At 50.4% G+C, this 24726-nt stretch overlaps 1 protein-coding gene across 1 annotated transcript; it reads right to left on the bottom strand.

Moving 5' to 3' along the window:
- Positions 1 to 165: 165 nt before the first annotated feature.
- On the bottom strand, positions 166 to 22817 carry MOV10 (Mov10 RNA helicase; the record flags this gene model as incomplete). Its single annotated transcript, XM_079721560.1, has 22 exons — positions 166 to 343; positions 432 to 553; positions 1031 to 1119; positions 1212 to 1337; positions 2436 to 2510; positions 2738 to 2929; positions 3147 to 3264; positions 4074 to 4290; positions 4391 to 4488; positions 4661 to 4764; positions 5019 to 5218; positions 5418 to 5719; positions 5830 to 6006; positions 6271 to 6425; positions 7139 to 7498; positions 7740 to 7773; positions 7999 to 8133; positions 9493 to 9751; positions 9948 to 10183; positions 10432 to 10635; positions 11272 to 11432; positions 22746 to 22817. 22 exons carry the CDS (start codon positions 22815 to 22817, stop codon positions 258 to 260), a joined length of 3522 nt encoding a protein of 1173 aa, XP_079577686.1. The 3' UTR covers positions 166 to 257.
- Positions 22818 to 24726: the final 1909 nt, after the last annotated feature.

Raw genomic sequence — 24726 nt, 5'->3', positions numbered from 1 at the left:
TTTCCTCCCCTGGACATGGGGGTTGGGTTCCTTTGTGGGGGGTGGAGGGAGGGGTATGGCCCTGGGCTAGTGTGACGGTCCCACCCTCCCCTGTGAGGTCATCTTGGGAGTTCAGGAAGCTGAGGCCAGGCTGAAGAGACAAGGAGGCTTTTGCATAGAATAAGCTTTTTTTTTTTCTTCAGTTTTACTTCCTCCCCCTTCCCCCAATTGTTAGCAGCTTGATGTTAGCAGCAGGGGAAGGGTCGGGTGGGCGGTCCTCAGAGCTCATTCCTCCACTCGGGCTCCACTTGCAGGGGCAGGCCCCCTTCATCCTCCCGCGCCTGGCAGTCGTGACTTTTGGGTCCTATAAAGAGAGGAGGCCAGCTCTGTTAGTAACTCACATCCTCCCTCAGCACTGTCCCCCCACCTAGCCCACCCTGGCCCAGCCATACCTGAGGTAGAGGGGCTGAGTTTGCTCAGACCCTGGAGTAAGTTCTGCCCCTGCTGCAGGTCCAGTTTGGCAGGGAAGGGGCACCCGGTATACCCCCCGTTTTCTTTACAGAACTCTAGGAATCTGTGGGGTACAGGGACATTCACACTCACAGCTGCACAAGGCTGGCTGAGTACCAGCAGAGGCTGGAGGCCCAGCCTTGGTCCTGCACACGGGGCCTGTGGCTTGGGGCAAGTTACTTAACCTTGGCAAATGGGGATATTGTTAAGATAAACAGATTGGGGCTTCCCTGGTGGTGCAGTGGTTGAGAGTCCGCCTGCCGATGCAGGGGACACCACGTGTTCGTGCCCCGGTCCGGGAAAGATCCCACATGCCGCAGAGCGGCTGGGCCCGTGAGCCATGGCCGCTGAGCCTGTGCGTCCGGAGCCTGTGCTCCGCGACGGGAGAGGCCACAACAGTGAGAGGCCCGCGTACCACAAAAAAAAAAAAAAGATAAACAGATTGGAAGATTAACTGAGCCTCAAGTGTGCTTCATAAAACTACAGCCGTCCTAGGCTGGGGGATGTGGCCACCAGGAGGGATTGCGGGTGGGATGCTCACACTTTCCAGTCGGGGTCGTGGCCCAGCAGGAGTGGGTTGCCCACCACGATGAGCAAAGCCTTGGCCCGGGTCACAGCCACGTTGAACCTCTGATAAGAAGAAGTGCTGGGGTCACAGCAGGGAAGGGCCCTCAGGAAGGAGGAGTCCCTGCCACCTCCCTGCCACCCCCCAGCCCCCGAACCTTGGGGTTCTTGAGGAAACCCAGGTTAAAGTCCAGATCCAGCTGCACAAAGCTCTGGCTGCTCCGCACGGTGGAGATGAGGATGACACTGCGCTCCTGGCCTTGAAACTCTTCCACGGAGCCCACCTAGAGGGGAGGGGTGGCCTTGAAACTCTTCCACGGAGCCCACCTAATGGGGAGGGAGGCAGTGGGGGACCCAGGGACCAGCCCCGCCTCGCCTCAGTGAGCCTGAGGGCCAGTGTCCTGCTGGGCAGGAAAGAGGACAGGGTAGTGCCATGGAAGCTTAAACCTGAAGGCTGAATCCAGTTAAAGGGGTGGGGGCTTGAAAGGGTTCTAAAAGCAAAGAAAACAGGACTGCAAAGAACAATAACTCAGCAGTGTTTTTCAAACTTTCCTGAAGATAATCACTCAGTACTTGTTAAAAATATGTAACCTTAGGGGCTTCCCTGGTGGCGCAGTGGTTGAGAGTCCGCCTGCTGATGCAGGGGACACGGGTTCGTGCCCCGGTCCGGCAGGATCCCGCATGCCGCGGAGCGGCTGGGCCCGTGAGCCATGGCTGCTGAGCCTGCGCGTCCGGAGCCTGTGCTCCGCAACGGGAGAGGCCACAACAGTGAGAGGCCAGCGTACCGCAAAAAAAAAACAAAAAACAAAAAACCAGAATCAGAATTTCCACGGGAGAGGCCTCTAACTCTTAAAGCCCTGGGTGTCAACCCTGGCTGCACGGGAGATCACCTGAGGATCCCGTAAAAAAACCTGATGCCCTGGCTCTGCCCCCAGATAGCTGTGTTAATTGGTTGGGTGGAGGCCTGGCGCTGGCAGCACTAAAAGCTCTCCAGGTGATTCTTATCTGAGAAAGAACTGAGCTGCCGACTGACTCAGAGGGTGGGAGAGGTGAGTGGGGACATCATCACATGACAGGTCAGGCAGGCTGGGGAGTCTGGACTTTATCCTTAGGGCAGAGACCTTAAACCAGCCTGACCATAAGAATCATGTGATGTGCTTGCTAAACATACGGGCTTCCTGGCCCCATCCCAGACCTACAAGTTGGGATCTCCAGGAGTGAGAGGCGTGGGGAAAGCCCAAGTTTGTCTCAGGCAGCGAGGGTGCAGCAGGGACTTGGGCTGGCCTGCAGCAGTGGGGCAGGGACCCGAGGAGGTGTCTGGAAGTGGGGAAGCGAGGGGGACAGAAGTCAGGGAGGGAATGTGAAACAGTGGTGAGGGTCACCTTCAAGTCCTTGATGTCATCCAGTCCCCGAAGCTCCTTGTCAAGTTTGGTGATGCAGTAACGAATTTTTTCCACCTGGAAGATGGGGACAGGTGCCTTTCTCTCATGCCATTACACCAGTGCAAGAGGGTGCCAGGCAGGAGGCCAGGGAGCTGGGGGGCAAAGAGGGAGGTGCAGCTGACCTCTGCGCTCTTTTGAGATATGGGGCCAGCGGAGGCCTGAGCTGGACCCTCTGCCTAGTGGTCTGGCTAAGGAGGTACCATCTGGGGGGACCCACCCCTGATGGGAACTGAGGACCTGACCTGCTTCCGGTATGGAGAGATGACGCCCACGCTTCGGGGGCTCAGACGGGCTTTGCCCTTCTTGGAGGAGGGGGCCAGGAGCTGCTTCAGGTAGGAAGTCACCGTGGCAGCCTCTTCGGGGTTGAAGAAGGACGGGCTGTTGCCTTCACGCTCATCCTTGCCCATTACGCCGTGAAAGATGATGGGAAAGTCCTGGACACGGAGTCAGGGGAAACCCTCAGCTGGACCTCCCTGCCTCCCTTCCCTCCCACCCTCAAACCCTTCCAGGGAGTGGGGGATTCCAGGCCTAGGTGACAAAGGGAGGGGCTCGTGGCTTCCACTCAGAGCCTCCTGCTACCCAGCACCCTCAGTAAGACGGAGGCTGGGGTACAGGGGTAGGAGCCTGAGCCCCAGCCCCTCTCAGCCTCACCTGTCGAGGCAGACCCTCCCAGCGGCAGAAGCGCTCTCGATCCACAACGTCCGCACAGGCCTGCAGCTCCCCTTCATAATACAGCTGGTTAGGAATGTCCAGGATGGTGGGGTGAGACCTGGGAGGCAGGAGGAAGGAAGAGCAAGACCAGGGGGCGGATTAGTTCTGCCCCGCCCTCAGGGACCTCCGCTCCACCTGCCTGGAACTCACACACACTATCCTCCCGTCTTTCTGCCCACTGTATAGCAGACATTCAGCTACAGTTTTTGCTGCTTGCTGGGCACTGTTAACCACAGAAATCAGAACCAAATGTGGCTCCTGAGAACATCCAATCCACAGATTTCATAGACCAGTCAAATTTAAATGAAAACACCAAGAAATTAGGGGCCCATTCTCAAGTTTCAATTTTGTCAAGGAAGGACAATACAAAAGCAAGAATCACCTACTATCGCCATTATTGGATGAGATAATGTGCTAAATCCAAAAATATCAGCAGTACTAACACAACAGCTAACATTTGTTGAATTCCTAGTGGACTCATCTAAGGAACTAAAGATGTAGGAACTCATCTGAGCATTTTAGAGATATGAACTCACTGACTAAAGGAAACATAGCTCTTTAACTGGAATAACCATTAGGTTTATGAAAAAATACATTGTCCCTGTTTTTCTCATTTCTCCTTGGATGCCTAGAAACTTCACCTGGGACCAGAGTCAGATATATTCCGGTGTCTAGGAGCCACTGACCATCCCCTGAGGTACAGATAAGCAACTGGAGGAGCAGGGACGGGACTGGGGAGAAGACCTCCCACCTTCCAGCTGATAAGTCTTTCTGCATCACGCAGCCTCTGAGGACTGTGGGATGGAGCCGCCAGCTGCGCTTGCAGGGGGTGTGAAGGCAGGGGATGACACAGAGGGTGCGGGATACCTGTAGTTGCGTAGCAGCTTGGTTATGAACTGGGGGTTATAGCCATCAGGGCCCTTCTTGTACAGGGCATTGTAGGTGAGCAGCCGCTCCAGCAGTGAGTACCCCAGCCCATGCTTCTGGGTCAGTGGGCAGCGCAGCACAGGCCCCAGCTGCCGAGGGTCTCCTGCCAGCACCAGCTGCCCTCCTGGATTGTCTGCTTCCTTGACTTCCATCAGCCCTGGGAGATGGGTAGCATGAGGAGAAAGGTGTGTGGTGGGACCTCCCCGATGCCATGTGGGGTGATACACTCGCAGCCTCCCCTCCCCTGAGCCCCTCACCTGATATGGCCACCAGGCTTTCTGGCTCCATGGAGTGGCCAGCCTCATCGATGAAGATGTGTGTGAAGTGATCGATGGGAAACTGGGCCGAGACCAACCTGGGAGGTGTCAGGCCAGGCAGGGGTCACATCCAGGCACGCGACTACCAAACCTGAATGTTCCCCAAAGCTGGCCCTCCCTGCAAATACCCAGGCACCATTCTTCCCCATTTCCCCAGCCCGCTACCTCTTAACACACAATTTAAGAGATGCACACACACACACTTCCCACCTGCTGGCAGTGATGAGCGTGGTAATTAACACACGATATTCCTGCAGCTTCTTCTTGGAAGGAAACACGTAATCCCCCTTCTTTGCATCCCAGTTACAGCAGGGCTGAGGGTTGTGCAGGGAGGGGAGTCAGCTTACCTCCACCTCCATTCTCACCCTCGCTCTGGGTCTGGGCACCCCCCAGGCAATTTTATTTATCTCTCTCACTTTACACACAGGGAAACTGAAGCCCAGAGAGCAGTCCTGACCCACCCAAGGTCACACAGCGAGTATCAGAATCCAGGTCTCCTAGTTTCCTGGCCCCAGCGTCTACCCAGAGCAGCACCAGCCACCCCTTGGTCCCCGCCTTCCCCAGGTACCTTGATGTCCTCAGGCACCATGCGGATATCCCTGCTGGGAGCCAGGAGGCGGTAGATGGAGCTGGGCAGGTGGACCCGGAGGCGCTGACAGAGAAGGTCGGCCCCCGAGTTGGACGGAGCACAGGCCAGGATGTGGGCTTTGGGCAAGTGCTTCACCACCTGGGGTGGGGATGAGCACAGTGTGAGAAGCAGCTTCTGGTCTCCAGGGGGAGGGGAGAGGGAGAAACATGCCTGTGACTCAGGCTGGCGCAGTGTGGCATTTGCCTCCCATTGCTGAGGGACGGAGTGACTCAAAAGGCAAGTTCAGATCGGCAGCCCCCTGCTAGTCCAGCAGCCCTTTAATGCTGGAAAACTGCTGCCGTAATTATACAAGGCTATGGTGACTGAGACGTGCAGTACCCAAGCTGCACGCCGTGCTCGACAGCCACACTGGCCCTCGAGGCCAGTTCGGGGGCGTGTGTTCAGGGAGCCGGAAGGAACCAGAACCTGGGGACAACTGCTTTGTCCCGGGGGGAGTCAGAGTGTAGGCCACGGTTCTACGCTCAGGCCCCACCTGCTTGATGGCTTCCACTAAGGTGACAGTCTTGCCAGTGCCTGGAGGCCCAAAGATGATGTAGGGGGCGGGGCGGGTGGTGCCCATAACAATGTGCTTCATGGCCTGCAGCTGCTCCGGGTTGGACTCCAGACTGCGGTCGTACAGCCTAGCAGAGGGGCCACAAACACGATATTGTCCGCGTCCCAGAGGCTTCCCTGACCCCGTCCCCTACACCCACACTCCAAGTGGCCCCAGAGCCCCTGCCCACAGTCTTACTTGAGCTTCACATCTGAGGGCAGCAGCGGGACCCCACGAGAGGCCACAGGGAAAAGCAGGGGCCACAGCGGCCAGCGTCCCGTCAGCTCCAGGGCACGGTGCTGCACCCGCAGGGGCTGGCGGTTGAAGGTGAAGTTCACCTTGAAGGTCAGCCCATCCACAAAGCGGCTCAGGAGGCTTTGGGAAGGGGGAGAGAGAGGGGGAAGAATTCCAATTGAGGGGGTGGGCAATAAAAGGCCAGGACTCTCTCCATCTACTCCAACTCCACTCCCTTTCCCAGACCTCCAAGCAATCCTCCAGGAGAGGAAGATGGTGAGGCATCTCAGGGTCCCCCTGCCTTGTCCCTGGGGTCCCACTCACTCTGAGGAGAAACACCCTCCTCCCTTGGCCTCCGGAACACCTGTAGACCTTCCTGTAGCTCAGGATTCCCCCAACACCTACCTTGTGGAAAAACTCAGCTTGACCCGGTCCAGTTCCACCTTGTGCACAAAGCCCTTGTAGGTGACGGGGTCCTCCTGGTGTGTCTCAGAGGACAAGAGGGCAAATAGGTGGTCACCCCGCAGCACTGAGGGGCGGCTCTCGGCCACCCCGGGAACCTATGGGGCACGAACAGCAGCAAGCTTCTAACCCGCAGATGGCCAGTGGAGGGCCCACTCCAGACCCCAACAGAGACACAAGTTCTGAGGATCTACCCTCTACCCCAGGTTCAAGGAGCTTTGCCTCTTTCCTCTTCTGCCAGACAGGGCAAGAGTCAGGGGAGATGAAGAAGGGACAAGTCTGCCCAAGGTGCTCAGAGATGCTGAGCCCAGGAATCCTGGAAACCCTCCAGAGAATGATTTCAAGACTTGGAGGCCAGCTTCCCAGAAAGTCCGGTTGCCCTCTTGGCCAGCTCTGTTCCTACTCTGCCTTTAAAATCTTGTTCAAAACTCAGTTCCTGTAGGAAACTTTCCCTGATCATCCTCACCTGTCGTCCCTTCTCACTGAGTGCCTTTCTCAGCATAAGTGTGCAGGCATCCATTCTCGTGTGTAATTCCGGGCTTAGATGTACCCATTCAACATCTGAGAGCTGGAGAGGGCTCTAAGAATTCTCTAGTCCAGCTCCATGCTTTTCAGGTGAGGGAACTAAGGCCCAGAGATAGCAAAAGACTTGCCCAAGGTCACACAGCCAGTGGTAGCAAAGTCTAGACTAAAACCCCAGTCCTCCCTATTGCCTTGCTCTGACACCTCTTTTGGGGCCCAGATGCCCACTCGGCAACTTGCTGAGCCCTCTGGGACAGGAAAAACTTCATCTTCCTTTTGTTCTTCCCACAGCCTGTGGGTTGGCTAACTTGAGTTCATCCTCCCCGCTACCGATCCAACCCCTGACCTCCAGCGTGAGCAGCCCGGGGTTCTGGTCTACGGGGTCCCAGGTCATAGGCACTGACTCCAGGTCATAGTGCCGGATGTCATGCTCCATCTGCAGCTCCTCCAGGTGCAGCAGCAGCCGGAGCTTCACCTCGTAGTTCCTCCACTTCAGGGGTGTCTCCAGCTGGGCCCTGGCAGTGATGGGTGGGGGGGTTGGAGGGAGGGGATGGGAACGGGATGGGTCAGGCAGCCCCCATGTCCGGGAGCATCCACCCTCTCCCTCTGCAGCTTCTGGGACTATGAAGACATCAGGAATCGGGGAAGACTAGAAGGGCAGAGAAGCAGATGGGGGTAGAGGCCTCCAAGAAGGGAGCCCCTGCTCCCCAAGCTCAGACCTGACTCGCATTTGCACTGTGGATCCTGGAGCCTGGAACGTCCTTTCTCCAAGATCCTCCTATTACTCACACCGTCACCTCATTCAAATGTCATTCTCTGCTCAAACGTCACCTCCTCAAAGAGGCCAGGACTAGCTGCCCTCTGCAAAATAGCACAGCCCACCCCCTTACCCTGCTTTTAGTTCGTTCTTCATAGCACTCATCACTACACGAAATAAGATGACAGATGCTCACTTTCCCCAACTAGGATGTCAGGGCCATCATGTGAGTGATTCACCTTGAATGGTGCCTGGCACGTGGCGTGTGCTCAGTAAGGGGATGAATGAACTGAGCACAGGAGGCTGAGGACAGAGGCATAGGGCAGTGGGAAGAAGCCAGTGGAAAAGAAACATATAAAGCAGCACAAAGGGTGCAGAGGGGTGGTACTTACTTGATCTCAGCAATCTCCTTTGGGGCAGTGAAGATACTTGTTCCCTGAAGAAGGATGGGGAGCAGCTGCCGGAGGCGGGGGGGTGGGTAGTATGTTCCCAGTGCCATACTTAACTCCAGGTCATAGCTCTTAGCACTGCAGGAGGGAGAGAAGAAAAGCTATTACAAACACAGAGACCCTTCTCCTTCAGAGTCTCTGAGAAGGCCCCTCCCTGGAGGAAGCACAAGGCTCTGCTTCAACACTATTGCCGAAGGGGGTCGGCAGCCTTTGCCCTAGGAGACAGGACTCACTGTCTCATGAGGCTGCTCACGCCAAGGTTGGACCATCCTCATTTTTGGAAAGCATGATACTTGGAAGCATTAAAAAATATATATATATATAGGGAATTTCCTAGTGGTCCGGTGGTTAGGACTCTGTGCGTCCACTGCAGGGGGCCCGGGTTCAATCCCTGGTCAGGGAACTAGGATCCCACAAGCTGCGTGGTGTGGCAAAAAAAAAAAAAAAGTATATACACACACATATATATGCATATTGATATGTATATAAACAATATATGTTCACCAGAGGAAAAAAATTCAGAAAACAGGTAATAAATAAATGAGTAAATAAACAACATTCTCACCATCCAGGGATAACCAATGTTAACCTTTTGGTATGTAGCTTTCCAGACATTTTTCTTTGTCAAATTGTATTATACACATATATTTTTACTTACGTACTTACTTACTTACTCACTTAACTTTTTGGCTGTGCTGCACAGCATGCAGAATCTTAGTTCCCTGACCAGGGATCGAACCCATGCCCCCTGCAGTGGAAGCTCGAAGCCCTAACCACTGGACTACCAGGGAATTCCCCAACACACACTTTTTTTTTTTTTAACACACATATTTTTAACAGAAAGCACAATGGTCTTACGGTTTGCTCAGTATTTTGTGAACACCTGGACATGTCAAAAAGAGCTGTTTACATGTATATGATTCCATTCATATAAAATGTCCAGAAGAGGGAAATCTATACACAGTAGATGAGTAGCTGGTTAGGGCTGGGGGACAGGAATGGGGAGCAGAAGGGGTGATAACTAAAGGGTACGGGCTCCTTTTGGGAGTGATGAAATGTTCTAAAATGGATTGTGGTGATGGTTGCACATATCTGTGAATATACTAAAAAAAGCACAGAATTGTACACTTTAAATGGGTGAATCGTATGGTATATGAATTGTTTCAGTAAAGCTGTTTAAAAAGAGAGAGAGAGAGAGAGAGAGAGAGAGAGAGATACGTGTCCACCTTGGCTGATAATCCATCATATAGTCAAAAATACTTGAAATTTTTTCACAGTGTCCTCATATCTGCTTTTCTTCCTAGACAGAAAAGGTCTCTGAGGTCTGGAGGAATTAAGAACTCACAGTTAGGAAAGGGGGCTCTGTGTTCTTCCCAAGGGCTCACACTGTGGTGTTCGGACACCCCCAGCCAGGACTGGGTTGGAGGGAGGACTTACCGGTCGGGTCTCTCTCCTTCCTCTATCCGGTTGGTCACCACAGGGTTTCTAGTGATCTGGGTCCGCTTGAAGGGAGTCGTGGGCTTCAGTTGTGCTGCCAGGGGGCTGTGGGCCACGACGGCCAAGAAGCGGGCAATGTAGAAAGTGCCAGCTCCTTCTGAGCCTGGCTCCCCAGGTCCTAGCAGCTCCCAGAGCACGGTGGCTGGGAAGTAGCCCACAAAGCTGGTCTTACAGTGGACATGGAGCTCATAGCATTCACCTGGGAGAGGATGGCTGAGTGAGTCGGGGTGGGGAAGGGACCCTCCCACCAGCACCCCAACCCTGACATTCCCCCCCAAAGCCCCATCCCAAGGTAGGAGCCCACGGGCCAGCCAACAGCACGTTCCTGAAGCATCAGACCTTCCTAGGGCAGGACTCTGTCCACCAGAGGCTCTTTCCTTTGGGAACCCACTCACCAGGGCCCAGTGGGCAGGGCAGCTCCCGGTCTCCATTGCAGAAGGCAAACTGGGGGGTCCGGCAGAATGGGAAGAGGTGGGTGAGGGTGACAGGCTGGGTTCCTCCATTCCGAAGCCTCAGGGTCAGCACCTCCTTGCGGTTCAAATCCAGGCGGATAAGGAGCTGCCCATCTCGGGCTTCATGGGGCCCCTGGACCTCCACGTCTACCCCATGTTTCCCGTGGAGATACTCAGCCCTGGGGAGAGTGGAAGTCAAGAGCTCGGCTGGGGCCTGAGCAGCCAAGCCTGGGGTTGCCCTTGGAGAAAGTTACAGGCTTGGGGAGGCTGGCCAAGTGCCAGCTGTGCTCAGGAAACCCATCCCCTCCCCCAGGCCAATTAGCTCCTTTCCTGCCCTTCCCCCAATCCTTACAGGATGGAGCCTTACCCCAAGCGGAGGCAACCGCCTCTCCCCGCAGCCAGACACGTCCCCCACCCCGTCACACACCTGTCATAAAAGATCGTGGCCAGCAGCGACTTGTGGTGTTTGCTGATCTCCGACCCCGGCTTCATTCTCCTCTTTTCTGGGAACCACACGTCGGCCCAACGGTCGAGCCCGAAGAACCTGACCCGGGTCTTGGTGACGTAGGCCAGATTGGCAATCTTCATTCCATACAGCATGGAGGAGAAGCCAGGGGCGGGGGTCCCAAAGCTGCCGGGAGCAGAGGAGACTGGGGAGTGAGGGACGGGGGTGGCAAGCTGGGGAGGGCATCTGAGGGCCGCTCTGTGCGGGACAGGATGGGGCTGGGGATGGCAGGAATTTTTAATGTTTTCAGGGAAGGCAATGGGACCCCCTCAAGACAAAACATGGTTGTTTTAAACAGCAGGTGGTGGACGGTGCACTTCTAAGGAGAACAGCCCAACGATGGGCTATTGAATTGGAGGACTGAGGGAAGAGAGAAAGGAAGATTTGTGGTGGGGGGCAGGGGGAATCTGGGACAGAAAAGATACAAACACTGAAGCGGAAAGAGCTAAAGCTGAGGGGGAAGCCGAAGAAGCTGATTCAGGGGGGTGGATTCGGGGTCCAGCCCACTGGTGAGGAGTGAGAGAGGGGCAGAGAGTACAGATGTCCAGGGTGTGTGGGCAAGGTGGCTGATCAGACAGCAGTTTCCCCCTGAAGTCATAGGGTGCAGGTGGAACCCAAGCAGGAGGGAAAGGATCCTTCTCCAGAGATCAAATAGCTTGTTTGGGCCTAGAGAAGGTGAAGACAGGGAAAACTGGTCAGAAGAACAACAACCTCGAGGTTCAGCGCCTGGAATTCAGTTTAGTCCGCTCAACAAACACTTACAGAGACCTGTTATGTGCCAGACACTGCGCTAGATGCTGGGGCTTCAAAGAGGCCTCGAGGAGCACAGACGGAACACATTCGTTCCAGCCCGCTGCCGGGAGCTCAGCGGGGTGGAGCTCAGCCCTGGCGGCTTCCCCAAGAAACGGCGTCAGAACTGAGTCCTGAAGGCTGAATGGGTGTCATTCAGGCGCAGGGGGTAGCACAGAGCGTGAGCCGAGGAGCGGGGCGTCTACTGAGAACACGTGCCGAGAGGCTGGGGGGACCGCCCACTCTGCCACTAGCTGAGCCATCTCGGTTACCTCGCAGAGCCTCACTTTGCTCCTCTATAAAATGGGGATAACGGCAGACTCATCTCCCGGGGTGGCTGTGAGGATTACATGAGAGACTTACACTGTGGTGTCCACTTAGCCCAGTGCTTGGCACATAAGATCTCAGTAAGGTGCGCTCTGATTAGTATCACACCCCGTCTGGTTGTACTAGAGTGAAGAGTGCAAGGAAGGGATTGGCTGGAGGCAGCAGAGGCGGGCAGGGACCAGGTCTTGCATAGTTTTGCATGCCAAGCCATGAAGCCTGCACTTGACCCTGAAGGCCAGAAGCTCTCCTCCTTTACTGGTACCCAAGAGCCAGAGGACATCCCCACATGCGACACACTTCATGGACACATTCAAGATCTGGACAGCAGACCACCCACCCTCCATGCTTTGTAGGGAATGAAAGGAAATCCTAGCTCCTAGGAACCATGGTAATGCCTATTTAACTGTTAAGGCTCAATCAGCATGGTCACTCACTAGCATATATAAGATCATTTATGGTTACGGACATTTCCCTGGTGCCCCCTGCCTATAACTCTGCCCCTCTCCCTCCCCCCAAGCAAATGAGTGATACCATTCAGAAAACTTTGAATCGGCTCTGATTTGCCTTAAAGAGATAATAAATCATTTGAAAACACAATAGAAAATGCTCAGGAAATGTTAGCTACTATTATTAGTATCCTATTAGTAGCAATAGTAGTACTAATAGTAGCAGTAGTAGTAAGAGTAGCAACTTACTTTCAGCCTGCACCAGAGGCTACACTGTGGTTACAGAACCACCCCGTTGGTGGGTTTTAAGCAGGGGAGTGGCAAGATCATATTTGCATTTCAGATCACTCAGGCATCAGGATTGGAGGATGGATTTGCTGGAGGCAAGACTGTAGGCAGGGAGACCAGTTAGAAGAAGGCCATTGCAATCGTCGAATTAAAAGATGACAAGGGCCCAAACAAGGCAGTGGTGAGGATAGAAGAGGGGACAGATCTGATATTGAGAATATAACATTAGCAGAATTTGGCTTTGGACAGGAGAGGGAATGGAGGCTGGGAAGAGGGAAGGAGTCGAGGACAACACCCAAACCAATGGCTTGGCTTCAGGAACTATTCCTGAGATAGGAGGTAAAAACAAGAGGAGGAGGAGGTTGGAAGGGCTGACAACATTTGGGTGTGGACATGGTCAGTCTGAGATCCCCGTGGTCCGGAGGCAGCTAGCTCCATGAATCAGAGGCTGAGAACTCAGGCTAAGGTCAAAGCAGAGCTTAATATTAGGGAGACGTCAGGTAGTAGTTACAACCAGAGAGTGTGAGTAGTCTGAGAACACCTGAGGCCAGCATAACCCAGGGAGGAAGAGAAAACAGCAGGTACCACTAAGAGAGGGAGGAGAATCAGGTATCAGGCTCAAACGCTGCTGAGGGGTCCCGGCAAAGGGACTGAAATCAGGGCGTCATCAGAAACTTTCCCCCCGGGCCCCCTGGTCAGTGAGTCACTAAATTCCATGGATCAGGCACACACTCAAATGCTGACAGCTGCCAGACTCCACGGGTATCTGATACCTGCAGCCATCTCAGGCACCTGTACAGTCCCATTTTTGAGTCCTTAGTGTAAGAAGGACATGTGTAGTCCTACACATGTCCTTCTTACACTAATATACTATAATCTACTACAAGAAAAGTGCAGGTCCTCTGAAATGCCCTGGAGCTCTCAGCTTAGTGCTGGGGAGGCAACGGAACCCTGAGGGGACTGGACAAACCCAGGAGCACAAGTCCTGTCTAACGGGGGGAACTGCTACTCATCTCCAGACAGACATTGCCAGCAGGGAATGCAGGCCCAAGATGGCCAGATCTGGCTTTTAAGAGAAGTCCAAAGCACAGTTTTAAGGTGAAATCTCCTATCTTTGGAAGCTTCTGCATGGACACATGGGCAGGAGGAACTCAACTTTACAAGTTTTGCAACTTCTACTATAGGTGCTACCACCTAAGTAGCTTTCAAATTATACCTCACATCTATTACTACTACCCAAATTCACTTGGTCTAAGGTGACAGTCATAAAAAATTAAAAAAAAAAAATTTTTTTTTAAATCACAAACTTAGTACATACTAGTTGAAAAAAGCACCAGTTCTTTTACACATCTAGTCACCTAGATTTCTAGGGGAAAAAAAAAGAACAATAGAAAAACTGAATATTCAACGTAAAGAGCAAACTCCAATGACCCAGAAGTATGAAAAGATGCTCTAAAAGTAGAGAAATGCAAACTACAGTAAAAACGAGGTATCATTTTATTTCCATTAGACTGATAAAAAAGGAAAATAGGCACAACACGTGTTGCTATGTGGAAAAGAAAACTCTCATACACTGCTGGTAGAAAGGTGAAGTATTACAACCTTTTGGAAAACAATCTGGCAATATCTCCTAACATCTGATATACAGGTATCCTTTAATTCATGAGAATGTATCCCATGGAAAAGAAAAGTACCAACATATAAGAACATATGTGCAAGGATGCTTACTGTAGAGTCATTCTCAGTGGCCAAGAATTGAAAACGAAACAAATGCCCATAAATAGGGAGATAGCTGAATAAGTTGTAAACACCCACACTACAGATTACACAACCATTAAAAAGAATGCATCACACCCATTCAAATGACTAAAATTTAAAAGGCTGTCAACAACAAATGCTGACAAGGATACAAAAACACCAGAACGCTCGTGCTTTGTTGGCTGGAATACAAAATGGTACAATCACTTTAGAAAAAGGTCTGATAGTTTCTTGTAAAACCAAACATATAATGTAATGTTCTGATTTTTAATGAAAAGAATATATTACTATATTATGCATGGAATAAAAATTCATTAAGAAAGTAATGCGACTATAACATCTAGTGTAGACCTAGCACTGGTATTTATTCAATAAGTACTTGCTGGGAGAATGGGTAAAAGAAGTATCAAATAATCCCAGACTGTTATTTTATAGATGAAATAGATAACAGTGCAAACATTGAACATCTGGCTGCCACACCGCACTGCTGTGCAATGGCTTGGAATGTTAAGTGTCAGGTTATATATCTTGTCCAAACTTGGACAGCCTAACCCCAGGCAAGGTCACACCAGAAGACCAGTCCAGAAGACTTTGCTGCCACCACCAAAAGGGGTTAAGCAACTTGCCCAAGATTTAAAAAAAAAGTAAACATTATCTATCCTATGACCCAACAATTCCACCCCTAGGTATATCCCAGGAAAAATGAAAATATATGTCCACAAAATGACTTGTACAAGAATGTGCATAGCAGTTTTATTCAAAATAGCCCCAAACTGAAAACACTGTCCTTCAAACTATGATTTATACACACACACACACACACACACACACACACACACACACACACACACACACATTTTTGGCTGCACCGTGCAGCATGTTGGATCTTAGTTCCCTGACCAGGAATCAAACCCAGGCCCCCTGCATTGAAAGCATGGAGTCTTAACCACTGGAACGCCAGGGAAGTCCCTGTGATTTATATTCGGTGGTAAAAAGCAACTACTGATGCAACAACATGGGTGAATCTCAAACACATTATGCTGAGTGAAAGATGCCTTACACAAAAGAGTACATACTACATACTATCTGATTCCAGTACATAAAATTCTAGAACAGGTACTATCTCAGAAAAAAAAAAAGATCAGAGCAGTGGTTGCCTCTGGGTGGGTAAGGGTGAGGACTAAACAGGACAGGAGATGAGGGAACTTTCTGGGGTGACATCATATATCTTGATAGGGGGTTGCACACAGGTATATGGATTGTTAAAACTCACAACAGGGCTTCCCTGGTGGCGCAGTGGTTGAGTCCGCCTGCCGATGCAGGGGACACAAGTTCGTGCCCCGGTCCGGGAAGATCCCACATACCACAGAGCAGCTGGGCCCGTGAGCCATGGCCTCTGAGCCTGTGCGTCCGGAGCCTGTGCTCCGCAAGGGGAGAGGCCACAACAGTGAGAGGCCCGCGTAACGCAAAAAAAAAAAAAAAAACAAACCTCACAACAGTACACTTGAAATTTGTCTATTTCACTGTCGGTAAATTATACTTAAAAAAAAAATCGTAAACATGGGAATTCCCTGGTGGTCCAATGGTTAGGACTCCACTCTTTCACTGCCAAGGGCGTGGGTTCAATCCCTGGTTGGGGAACTAAGATCCCAAAAGCTGTGAGGTGCAGCCAAAAAAAAAAAAAAAAAAATATATATATATATATATATGTATATCATAAACAAATTTTGAACTGTTATAGTTAATAATGATCATGGTGACGTGTTTAGGGGTGAATTGTACTGATGTCTGTAACTTACTTTGAAATGCATCAAAAAATTAATATAGCTAGATGGGGAACTCCCTGGTGGTTCAGTGGTTAAGGCTCCCACTTCCAATACAGGGGCATGGGTTCATCCCTGGTCAGGGAACTAAGATCCCTGTATGCTGGGGATCGATCTATCTATCTATCTATCTATCTGGATGGATAGATCGATGGGCAGGCATGTGTCAAATGCAAATTAAGAAGTCCAGGTGAGGTGAAACCGAGCAGGATCCTGTGGCACAAAAGTCTTTCTGTGCCCCTTGTTTCTTGTTTGTAGAAATAAGCTTCATTCAGCCCCCTTTACCTTCCCAGAGTTCCAAAAGGCAGATTCAAACAGTTGCTAATCAGGGAAGGAGGGAATGCAGAAACAAGGGGGTTGAAGTCAAGAAACAATAGTGCAGCCTTGGGGCAGGGTCCTGGTTCCTCCTCAAGGAATATACATAACAATACCTTGGAGTTCTGTAGGAACTTAGGCCACCACCCAGGTGGATGACAGTAACTTCACCCTGAGCACAAGGTTCCTGGAGCACCACACTGTTACCTCACTAACAACCTAACAGAAGAAAGTCACACACCTAGAAGCTCTCATCCCAGATTTTGCCTATTAAAACTTCTCCCTAAAAACATCGGGGAGCTGCACAAGCCACCTGTTTTCCTTGCTTGGCCCTGTAGTAAACCTTTCTCTGCTCCAGACTCTGACGGTTCGGTTTGTTTGGCCTCACTGTGCGTGGGGCACACCAACTTGTGTTCAGTAACAAGGGTATATGATTGTTCACTGTCAAATTATTTCAACTTTTCTTTATGTTTGAAATTTGTCATAACAAAATATTGGCAAAAAACCCAACAATGCATTAGAAGAATATACCAGACAATTAGGAGTCATTTCCACGATGTATTGATGAATAAGAAAATCAGGATATGGAAAATGTGTATAACATGATCTTTTTAAAATAAAACAATAACTAACAAACAAACAAACCCTGATTGATATGAGTTACCTGAGTGTGGAGCAGAATGTGGAAATGGGAGTGGGATGCTGATATGAGAGGGGTCCACGACAAAAAGGATTAGATCATCATGATCCCATGTTGGTAAACTTACATAGGTGTGATGTAACTAGAGTCGGGCCTGCCTTATCCAGGGGTTCTGAATCTGAGGATTTAACCAAGCACAGACCAAAAATATTCGGAAAAAGAAGTTTCCAGAAAGTTGGAAAAAGCAAAAATTGAATTTGTTGCGCACCAGAAACTATTTACATAGCAGTTACATTGTATTTACAACTATTTACCTAACATTTACATTGTATTCGGTATTATAAGCAATCTAGAGGTGATTAAAGAAACCCAGAAGAATATGCTGCAGAGGTTATATGCAAATACCACACTATTTTATGTTAGAGACTAGAGCACCCTCAAATTTTGGAATCGGAAGGGTGGGGTGTGTGTGTGTGTGTGTGTGTGTGTGTGTGTGTGTGTGTAGGGGACGTGGTTCTGGAACCAATCCCTTTCGAATATCAAGGGATGACAGTATGCATGCATAAAGAGATGTCAAAGAGTGGTTACCAAAAGTATTAAAAAATATTTAAACAGGACAAATACCTAGCATAAAACACTAAGGGCTCCCACTCCCTCACTCCCAACTACCTGCTTAACTGTTCGATATATATATTTTCCAGGCCCTTTTCTATGAATTAAAAAAATACATTTTTAATTACACAGATTTTTTGTGTTCTACACATACTATTCTACAACAGACTTCTTTCACCACCATGGACAGCCTTCCATGACATTTTACCAAGCCACCTCTTTTGAATGGCTGCAAAGGATAGCACAGTATGAATGCATTGTGGTGTGCTTAACTATTTGTTCAGTGATAGACAGTTAGGCTGCCTACAATTTTTGGCTATTTCAAATGTTACAATAACCATCCTTCTGGGTCAAAGAGAATAATGAATCTTTACTTTGATAAGTTTTGCCAAACTGTCCTCCAAAGAAGTTGTACAAACTTACACTCTCACTAATAAGAATTTGAGAGAACCCTTTCCCAGACCCTAACATCAGAAATCTTCAATCCTTTAAATTTTTGACAATCTGGTAAGGAAAAGAATGGTATCTTGTTTAAATCTGCATTTCCCTGATCATTAATATAATCAAGTATCTTTCCTTCTGTTTATTTGTCATTTATATTTCTTCTGTGAACTGCTTGATGATCTTATCATTTTGCCAAGCGCTATGAACTGTTCCTCCTGCTTCTGACTTCACACCTCCTCTCCTGGTCCATCCCCTAAGAGTCTGCAGGAGTTTTCAACAAACACAAGTCAGATAATGTCTCCCGACTAAGTCTAACCCTTTAATATGCCCCACTTGGATGCACCACAATTAACAATGACACATCAACAACACAATAACATCATCAACAACAACAGAAAACATTTATTGAGCACTTACTTTGTGCTGTTCTAAGTAGCTACTTGCATTATCTCATTTACTCCTCACAACAACCCTTTGAGGTAGCAACTATTATCCCCCCATTTTAGAGAAGAAACTGAAGAACAGGTCCACCCCACATCCATTCTAAATGGCACCTCAGCCATTCCCAGCTATTGTACTGCTGCACCTCCTTCCAGACTTTTCTGCCACCGTTGGACATCCTTGGTCTGTAAAGTCCTGCCCCCTGTTGTTTGTTGGGTGAAAAATTACTAATCGTTTAGACCCAGTTCAGGAAAGCCTACTAGCCCGAGGAATGGTATTTCAGAATACAGTATCAGATTGTTACCGGTAGAACGGCCATTCCTCAGTTCTTGTCCTCTTGAGGGAAAGAATTCAATCAAGAGACAGAGAAGTTTCAAGCAGCAGCAGTTTTTAGGCCAAGCAAAAGTACCCTCTCAAGAAGGGAGGAGAGAGGGCTGTCTGGGAACCAGAAGCAGCCCTGCAGTGAGCATAGGGTTGGTTTTTAGAGTGGTGAAAAGTCCCTCCCTGTGTCCTGCGTCATTTGATTGACAAGTTGATTGACAGCTTTAGCTTCTGTAACTTTTCTCCTTGCGCACAGGGGCTTACGCATAAACTGCCACGCCCCACCCACAGGGGGGTGGAGGTGGGGCAAAAATTGCAAAGCTGATTTATTATAAATACAGCATAACGAACCCTGGGTTACTCTGAGTCATCGCTTAGGTCTTGGTGCGCCTGCGCCAATCGGTGATGGCAGTTTGGAAAGCCCATTGGGTTTTTTGTGGTTTTTTTTTTTTTTTTTTTTGCGGTACGCGGGCCTCTCACTGTTGTGGCCTCTCCCGTTGCGGAGCACAGGATCCGGACGCGCAGGCTCAGTGGCCATGGCTCACGGGCCCAGCCGCTCCGTGGCATGTGGGATCTTCCTGGACCGGGGCACGAACCCGTGTCCCCCGCATCGGCAGGCGGATTCTCAACCACTGCGCCACCAGGGAAGCCCCCCATTGGGTTTTTGATACCTTGCTTGGTCGTGAAACTGGCTGGAAACTTAGCGGTCCTTAACCAAAAAAGGGAGGATCTCTGGGTGTGTTCTCGTCACCAGTGTCCAGGTGGGGGAGGGAAAGATGACCCTGTCCAGGATGGGGCAGGACCACTCATGTCTGACTAGCTACCTAACAAGATTTGGAAGCGATCTTAAGGGGACATATAGTTCTGGGATTTACAAGCTGTGGGCTGCAACTCTCAAGACCAGGACTTGGAAAACTGGAGTAAAATAGAATAAAAAATATCAGAGGGCAGCGAGTGAAGCTAAGTACTGTTTCAAGGACACAAACCGTTCTGTGAAAGCTGTGTATACCAGACCCCAAAGTAAAATGTATTTTTTACTGTGGATAGAGGTCCAGAATGATCTTTCTAAAAACCCTGAATTCTGTCAGTCTCCTACTTTGAAAATTTTTGTGCTTTCCTGTTTCTGTTAAGATTAAAAACGAAACAAAACAAAGAAAAACCCACAATGCCTCCCCACGGCCCACAAGGTCCTGCCCAGTTCAGCCCCTGCCTCCCTGTGGCCTCTTGTCCCCTGTTCTCGAGAGTTCACCCGTAGCCTTTTAAGGTGCTACTCTCTCAGTCTGGACTGCCCTCCCCTTGCTTTACATCTGCTAACTCCATTTATCATTCGAGATTCTGCTCAAACATCACTTTCTCACAGAAACCTCTGGTTCCTAGACTAGGTCAGGTCTCCATGTTATATGCTCTCAAGCATCCAAGACTCTCTCACAAGTACTTATCACAACAGAAATTAAAAAGTATTTGGTTTTAATTGCCTCCATCTTCCTTAGTTAGGTTCCTTCTGTGTATCTACAGCAATTCACACAGTTTTGCTTTTGTTCATAGGAGGCATTCAGCCAATATTTGTTGAATACAAGAATGAGTCTCTTGCCCAAGGCAAGAATCATCGCTAAGAAACTTTTCACGATGCCAGTACTTATTCCATAACAGACTCCTAACCAGCACTGTTAATGATAGCTACCACTTCCAAAGCCCATGCACTCTGTTACCCAGGGGAAATGCTTTACCTGTGATAGCTTATTCTGGCCTCATACAACCCTGAGAGAAAGGCAGTATTTTAAACACTTAAAAGTTAGGGAAATTTGGTCAAAATCAAATGCAACTAGTAAGTGGCAGAGTCAGGATTTGAACTCCAGCTATCAAAACACGATACTAGCTCCTGTAGTACTGAATGACATGTTTGTCTACACATCTGCCACTCCCTCCTAGACTACACTCTAGAGGCAGGAACCAAGGCCCAAGCAAATAGTAGAGCCCCCATTAAACATATTTGCTAAATGAATAAAGAGAGATGGGAAAAGTTAAGAGTTGGGAACAGGGCACTTCATAACATCATAAAATAACCTAGTTGGAAGGGACCTAATCCACCCAGGGGAGGAAGAGCCCCAGAATTCCTGATACCAGGTGACTTGCTATACCTCCCCTACAGCCTTTTCTCGTATAGATCAGCTCTACCTACTAACTCAATTAGATTCTGGAAGCTTCTGTTGAGCATCTACTACATACAAGGCTCTATGCTGGGGACTGAGGGAAGGCGCCAACATGATGAAAGGCCTGTCCCTGCCTTCAGAGGCTCTACAGTCTGGTGGGGAGACAGTCACATACTAGCTCTAACACAAGGCAGGGTGTCATCTGGCTATAACCAAGAGTGAAGTATAAGCTATGAGAGCCCAGAGGAAGAAGCAATGAATTCCCATTGGGTGGATGAGGGTTGACGTCACGGCATAAGAAAGTTCTCTCTAATCAGAACAGAAATCTCTTCCACCCGGTGGAGGGTGAGACGGCCTTTTTTACTGGCCGCGTCACTCGGTTTGCTCAGTTTGCGGGGATCTCAGTTCCCCGACCAGGGACTAAACCCAGGCCGGGCAGTGAAAGCCCGGAATCCTAACCACTAGGCCACCAGGAAACTCCCCAAGGGGGCCATGTTGAGTGGACCCAGTTATGCCTTCTGGAGTGACACCAAAGTATAATCCTTTCCCCCAGGACAGTCTTTAAAATATTCAGGGATAGGGCTTCCCTGGTGGCGCAGTGGTTGAGAGTCCGCCTACCGATGCAGGGGACACGGGTTCGTGCCCCAGTCTGGGAGGATCCCACATGCCGCGGAGCGGCTGGGCCAGTGAGCCACGGCCGCTGAGCCTGCGCGTCCGGAGCCTGTGCTCCGCAACGGGAGAGGCCACAACAGTGAGAGGCCCGTGTACCGCAAAGAAAAGAAAAAAAAATAAATAAATAAAATAAAATAAAATATTCAAGGATAACTACCTTGTCCTCTCCAATTTTTCTCTTCTCAAGGCAAACATTTCTCCCTTTCTTTGACTGGGTTTCACAAAAGAATGAATCAAGATGTTAGTCTTTCCTCCTCCTCCAAGTACTAAGATATCTAGCCTTCAAGGCCAAGGCCGAGGTCAATGCCACCTTCTCCACTGAATTCCCTAATAATTTCACGGGAGTGGTATCTTACTTGCCTAAAAACAAGTACATACTAAAAAATGACTTTTGAAATCCTTTAAATTCACCCATAATGTACAGTAAATGTAGTTTTCTATATGACTGTTTGCGGTTATCTGACATAGCCTGTTTTCCCCCAGTATTGGAAGATATTACGTAACTTTGATTTAGAGATGACAAAGACTCTCTCCTTGACTAAACTTTAGTCAGGCCCCTCTGAACCCTCTTCTGCATTAGGCCTCAACTTTGCCCCGCCCCCAGCCCCTTACTGTCTCCTCTTAGTGATTTTCCATCCATGACCCCCTCACTCTGCTCTTGGTTATAAATTCCCAGCTGTCTTTGCTGTATTGAGAATTGAGCTAGATTTCTCTCCCCATTGCAATACCCCTACTGCAACAGAATCAAATAGAGTCTTCCTCACCATTTAAACAAGTATAAGAATAATAATCTCTTTAACAGAGCCAAAAGGAGTCGTAGACTTTTGTTCAGAGCCACGTTGTACTTATTTTTTTGGACATAGGTGAATTCATGAATGTGAAGTGTTGATGATGTGACTCCATGGTAATTGTTCTTTCTTTACTTTCCTTCAGCATTTTTCTTATTATCTCTATTATAATCGTCATGCTATTTTACCATTTATTATAGTACACTGTATGCATATCACGGCCCTTCTGCTCCCCTGGGATTGTGTATTTTTCTTTATATTCCCCGCAGTGTCCAGCACAGTGTGAGGACATAAAACAGATCATCATCTTTGCTCCTTCTTCAGATGTTGCTCAAGCTCATTAATGTCCCTCTTAAAACGTGACACTCATTACTGAAAACAATATTCCAGAAATGATCTGGTCAATCTGGAGAATCACTTACCTCCTGCCCCTCACCCCAAACCACACTTCTATTAACACAGTCTAACACTTCTTTGGCTCTTTTAACAGCCATATCCGCCTTTTGGTGTGCGAAAACCCATGGTCTTTTTCAAGAGGTCTGTTAGTAAGCCTAAGTTCCCATCACCCAGTATTTATTTCTGCAAGTCTTTACATTTATCCCTTTAAAATTGTTCCTTGGTCTTCGGCCCAAGACTGCAGCCTGTTGATAGAGGTTTTTTGAAGCACAATTCTGTGGTTTGAGAAAGAGAAGTCTCTTTGATTTTCACTTGGATGGGAACAGGCAAGGGGGACCAAACAGCCTTTAGCCACAGGATGAGAAGGGGCCTCCAGGAGACTGGCCCCAGCCCGGGTCTCCATGGAGAAGCCACAGGTGCTAATGGAGGTTTGGTACGTATGCAGTTTGTGCCCTTTTCTTCTTCCCCGAGCTCCCTGAGACTCTCCCTGCTACACGGCGTCTCTTCAGCTCTCTGGGATAGTGAACCACCGAGGAAGTAGCCCCTCGACGAGGGGGCGGGGGTCCCCGTAAAGCTTGCGCAGCAGGGGTAGGCACCAGCAGGCAGCTCGCTCCCCGCGCTTCCGCAAAGCATGGGCCCTCTCCTGAGCTCCCCTCCCCCACTCCGAGCGCTGCCCCCCCGCAACCCGCTCCCGCGGGCGGCGCGTGGGCGCAGCACCCGGCTCCCCGGACTGGTCCCGCGCCGCCGGGGGAGCGGGATGACGGGGAGGCTCTCCACGGGGACTCGGCGCAGGGGCCCGGCCCGGGCAGAGCGGGCGGGCTGCGGGCGGCGCTGGCGGCGCGGGCGGGGCGTGGGCACTGAGCGGGAGGGGGGACTGCGCGGCCCCGGGACCGGCCGGAGCCACTGGGGGAGCTGCGTCCCTCCGCGCCCCGGGGCGGGAAGGGTGGCCCCGCCGCCGGGGTCGTGGCGGCAAGCTGGGCCCGCGATTTGGGGCCGGGGAGTGGGCCGGCCCGTACCTGGTCTTGAAGTCCTGGTTATAAATGGTCCGCAACCGCTCGCGATCTGTCTCCCTGTCCAGTCCCCGATCGACCAGGAAATTCTCGAATCTCTGGCCCGTCTCCCGAAGCTGCCGGCAGCTGAACTTACTGGGCATCGCGGCGGCGACTGCGGCCCAGGCAGGAGGGTTCGTAGAAATGAAACTGAAAGTCGCCGCCGCGGCGGGAAGTTGGCGGCCCTAGGATGAGGGTGCAGCAGGGGAGAAACCCCCTAACTCTGACCTCTGATCCTGCAGGCTCCCTTCTCCCCCCACCAGGCTTCCCTCCTCCGTTCTTTTCCTACCTGAGCCTTCCCTTCGGTCTCTTCGTCCTATCCCCTCCCCCTCTTCCCATTAACTCTTTCCTAAGGAGTCTGACCCCTCCCTCAGGGCCCTCCCCTTACCCCAAGCTCCCTCCCCTGGCTTCCAGCCAGAATCCGAACGTGGCTATCGCCTGGGGCCCCCTGAACCGTCCGGGAGGACTTCCTAGTCTCAGCTTGGGCTACTCCCACGCCCACCTCCCAGGACTTCGGGACTTATTGAAAAGCAGGGGAGCAAAGGGCAGGGACTGGGACCTGGGTCGGCTGCAGCTGGACTGGGGCGGCTCGTCTAACACCTCCCCCAGACAGCCTGGGACACAGGCAAGTACGGAAGCGAGCGGCACGCCCCCCTCCCTCCCCCATTTTCCCTTCTCGGGGTTTCAGACGCTTGGAGGAAGGCGTAAGAGCTAAGAAGTTTGGGGGGAAAGAACCAAGTGTCTCTGATAAAGGTGAGTACGCGTGGGAGGGAGGGACAAGGGGCTCCGCTGGGACGAAGAGTCATTACTTTTCTCTGTCACATAGGCTTCGTTATGTGGAGAGGCTTAAGCCACATATTTGGGCACTTAATTGCACTCCAGTCTGTATTACTCTTTAATTGTTACTAGTATTTACCTAAGGGTTGCCCTAGTCATCAAAATACTAGCTTCTTGAGAG

Source organism: Hyperoodon ampullatus, assembly GCF_949752795.1.
Source record: "Hyperoodon ampullatus genome assembly, chromosome: 2".
NCBI classification, from domain to species: domain Eukaryota; kingdom Metazoa; phylum Chordata; class Mammalia; order Artiodactyla; family Ziphiidae; genus Hyperoodon; species Hyperoodon ampullatus.
Note: the sequence above shows the minus strand (reverse complement) of the source record. Positions and strands in the feature narration are given on the sequence as shown.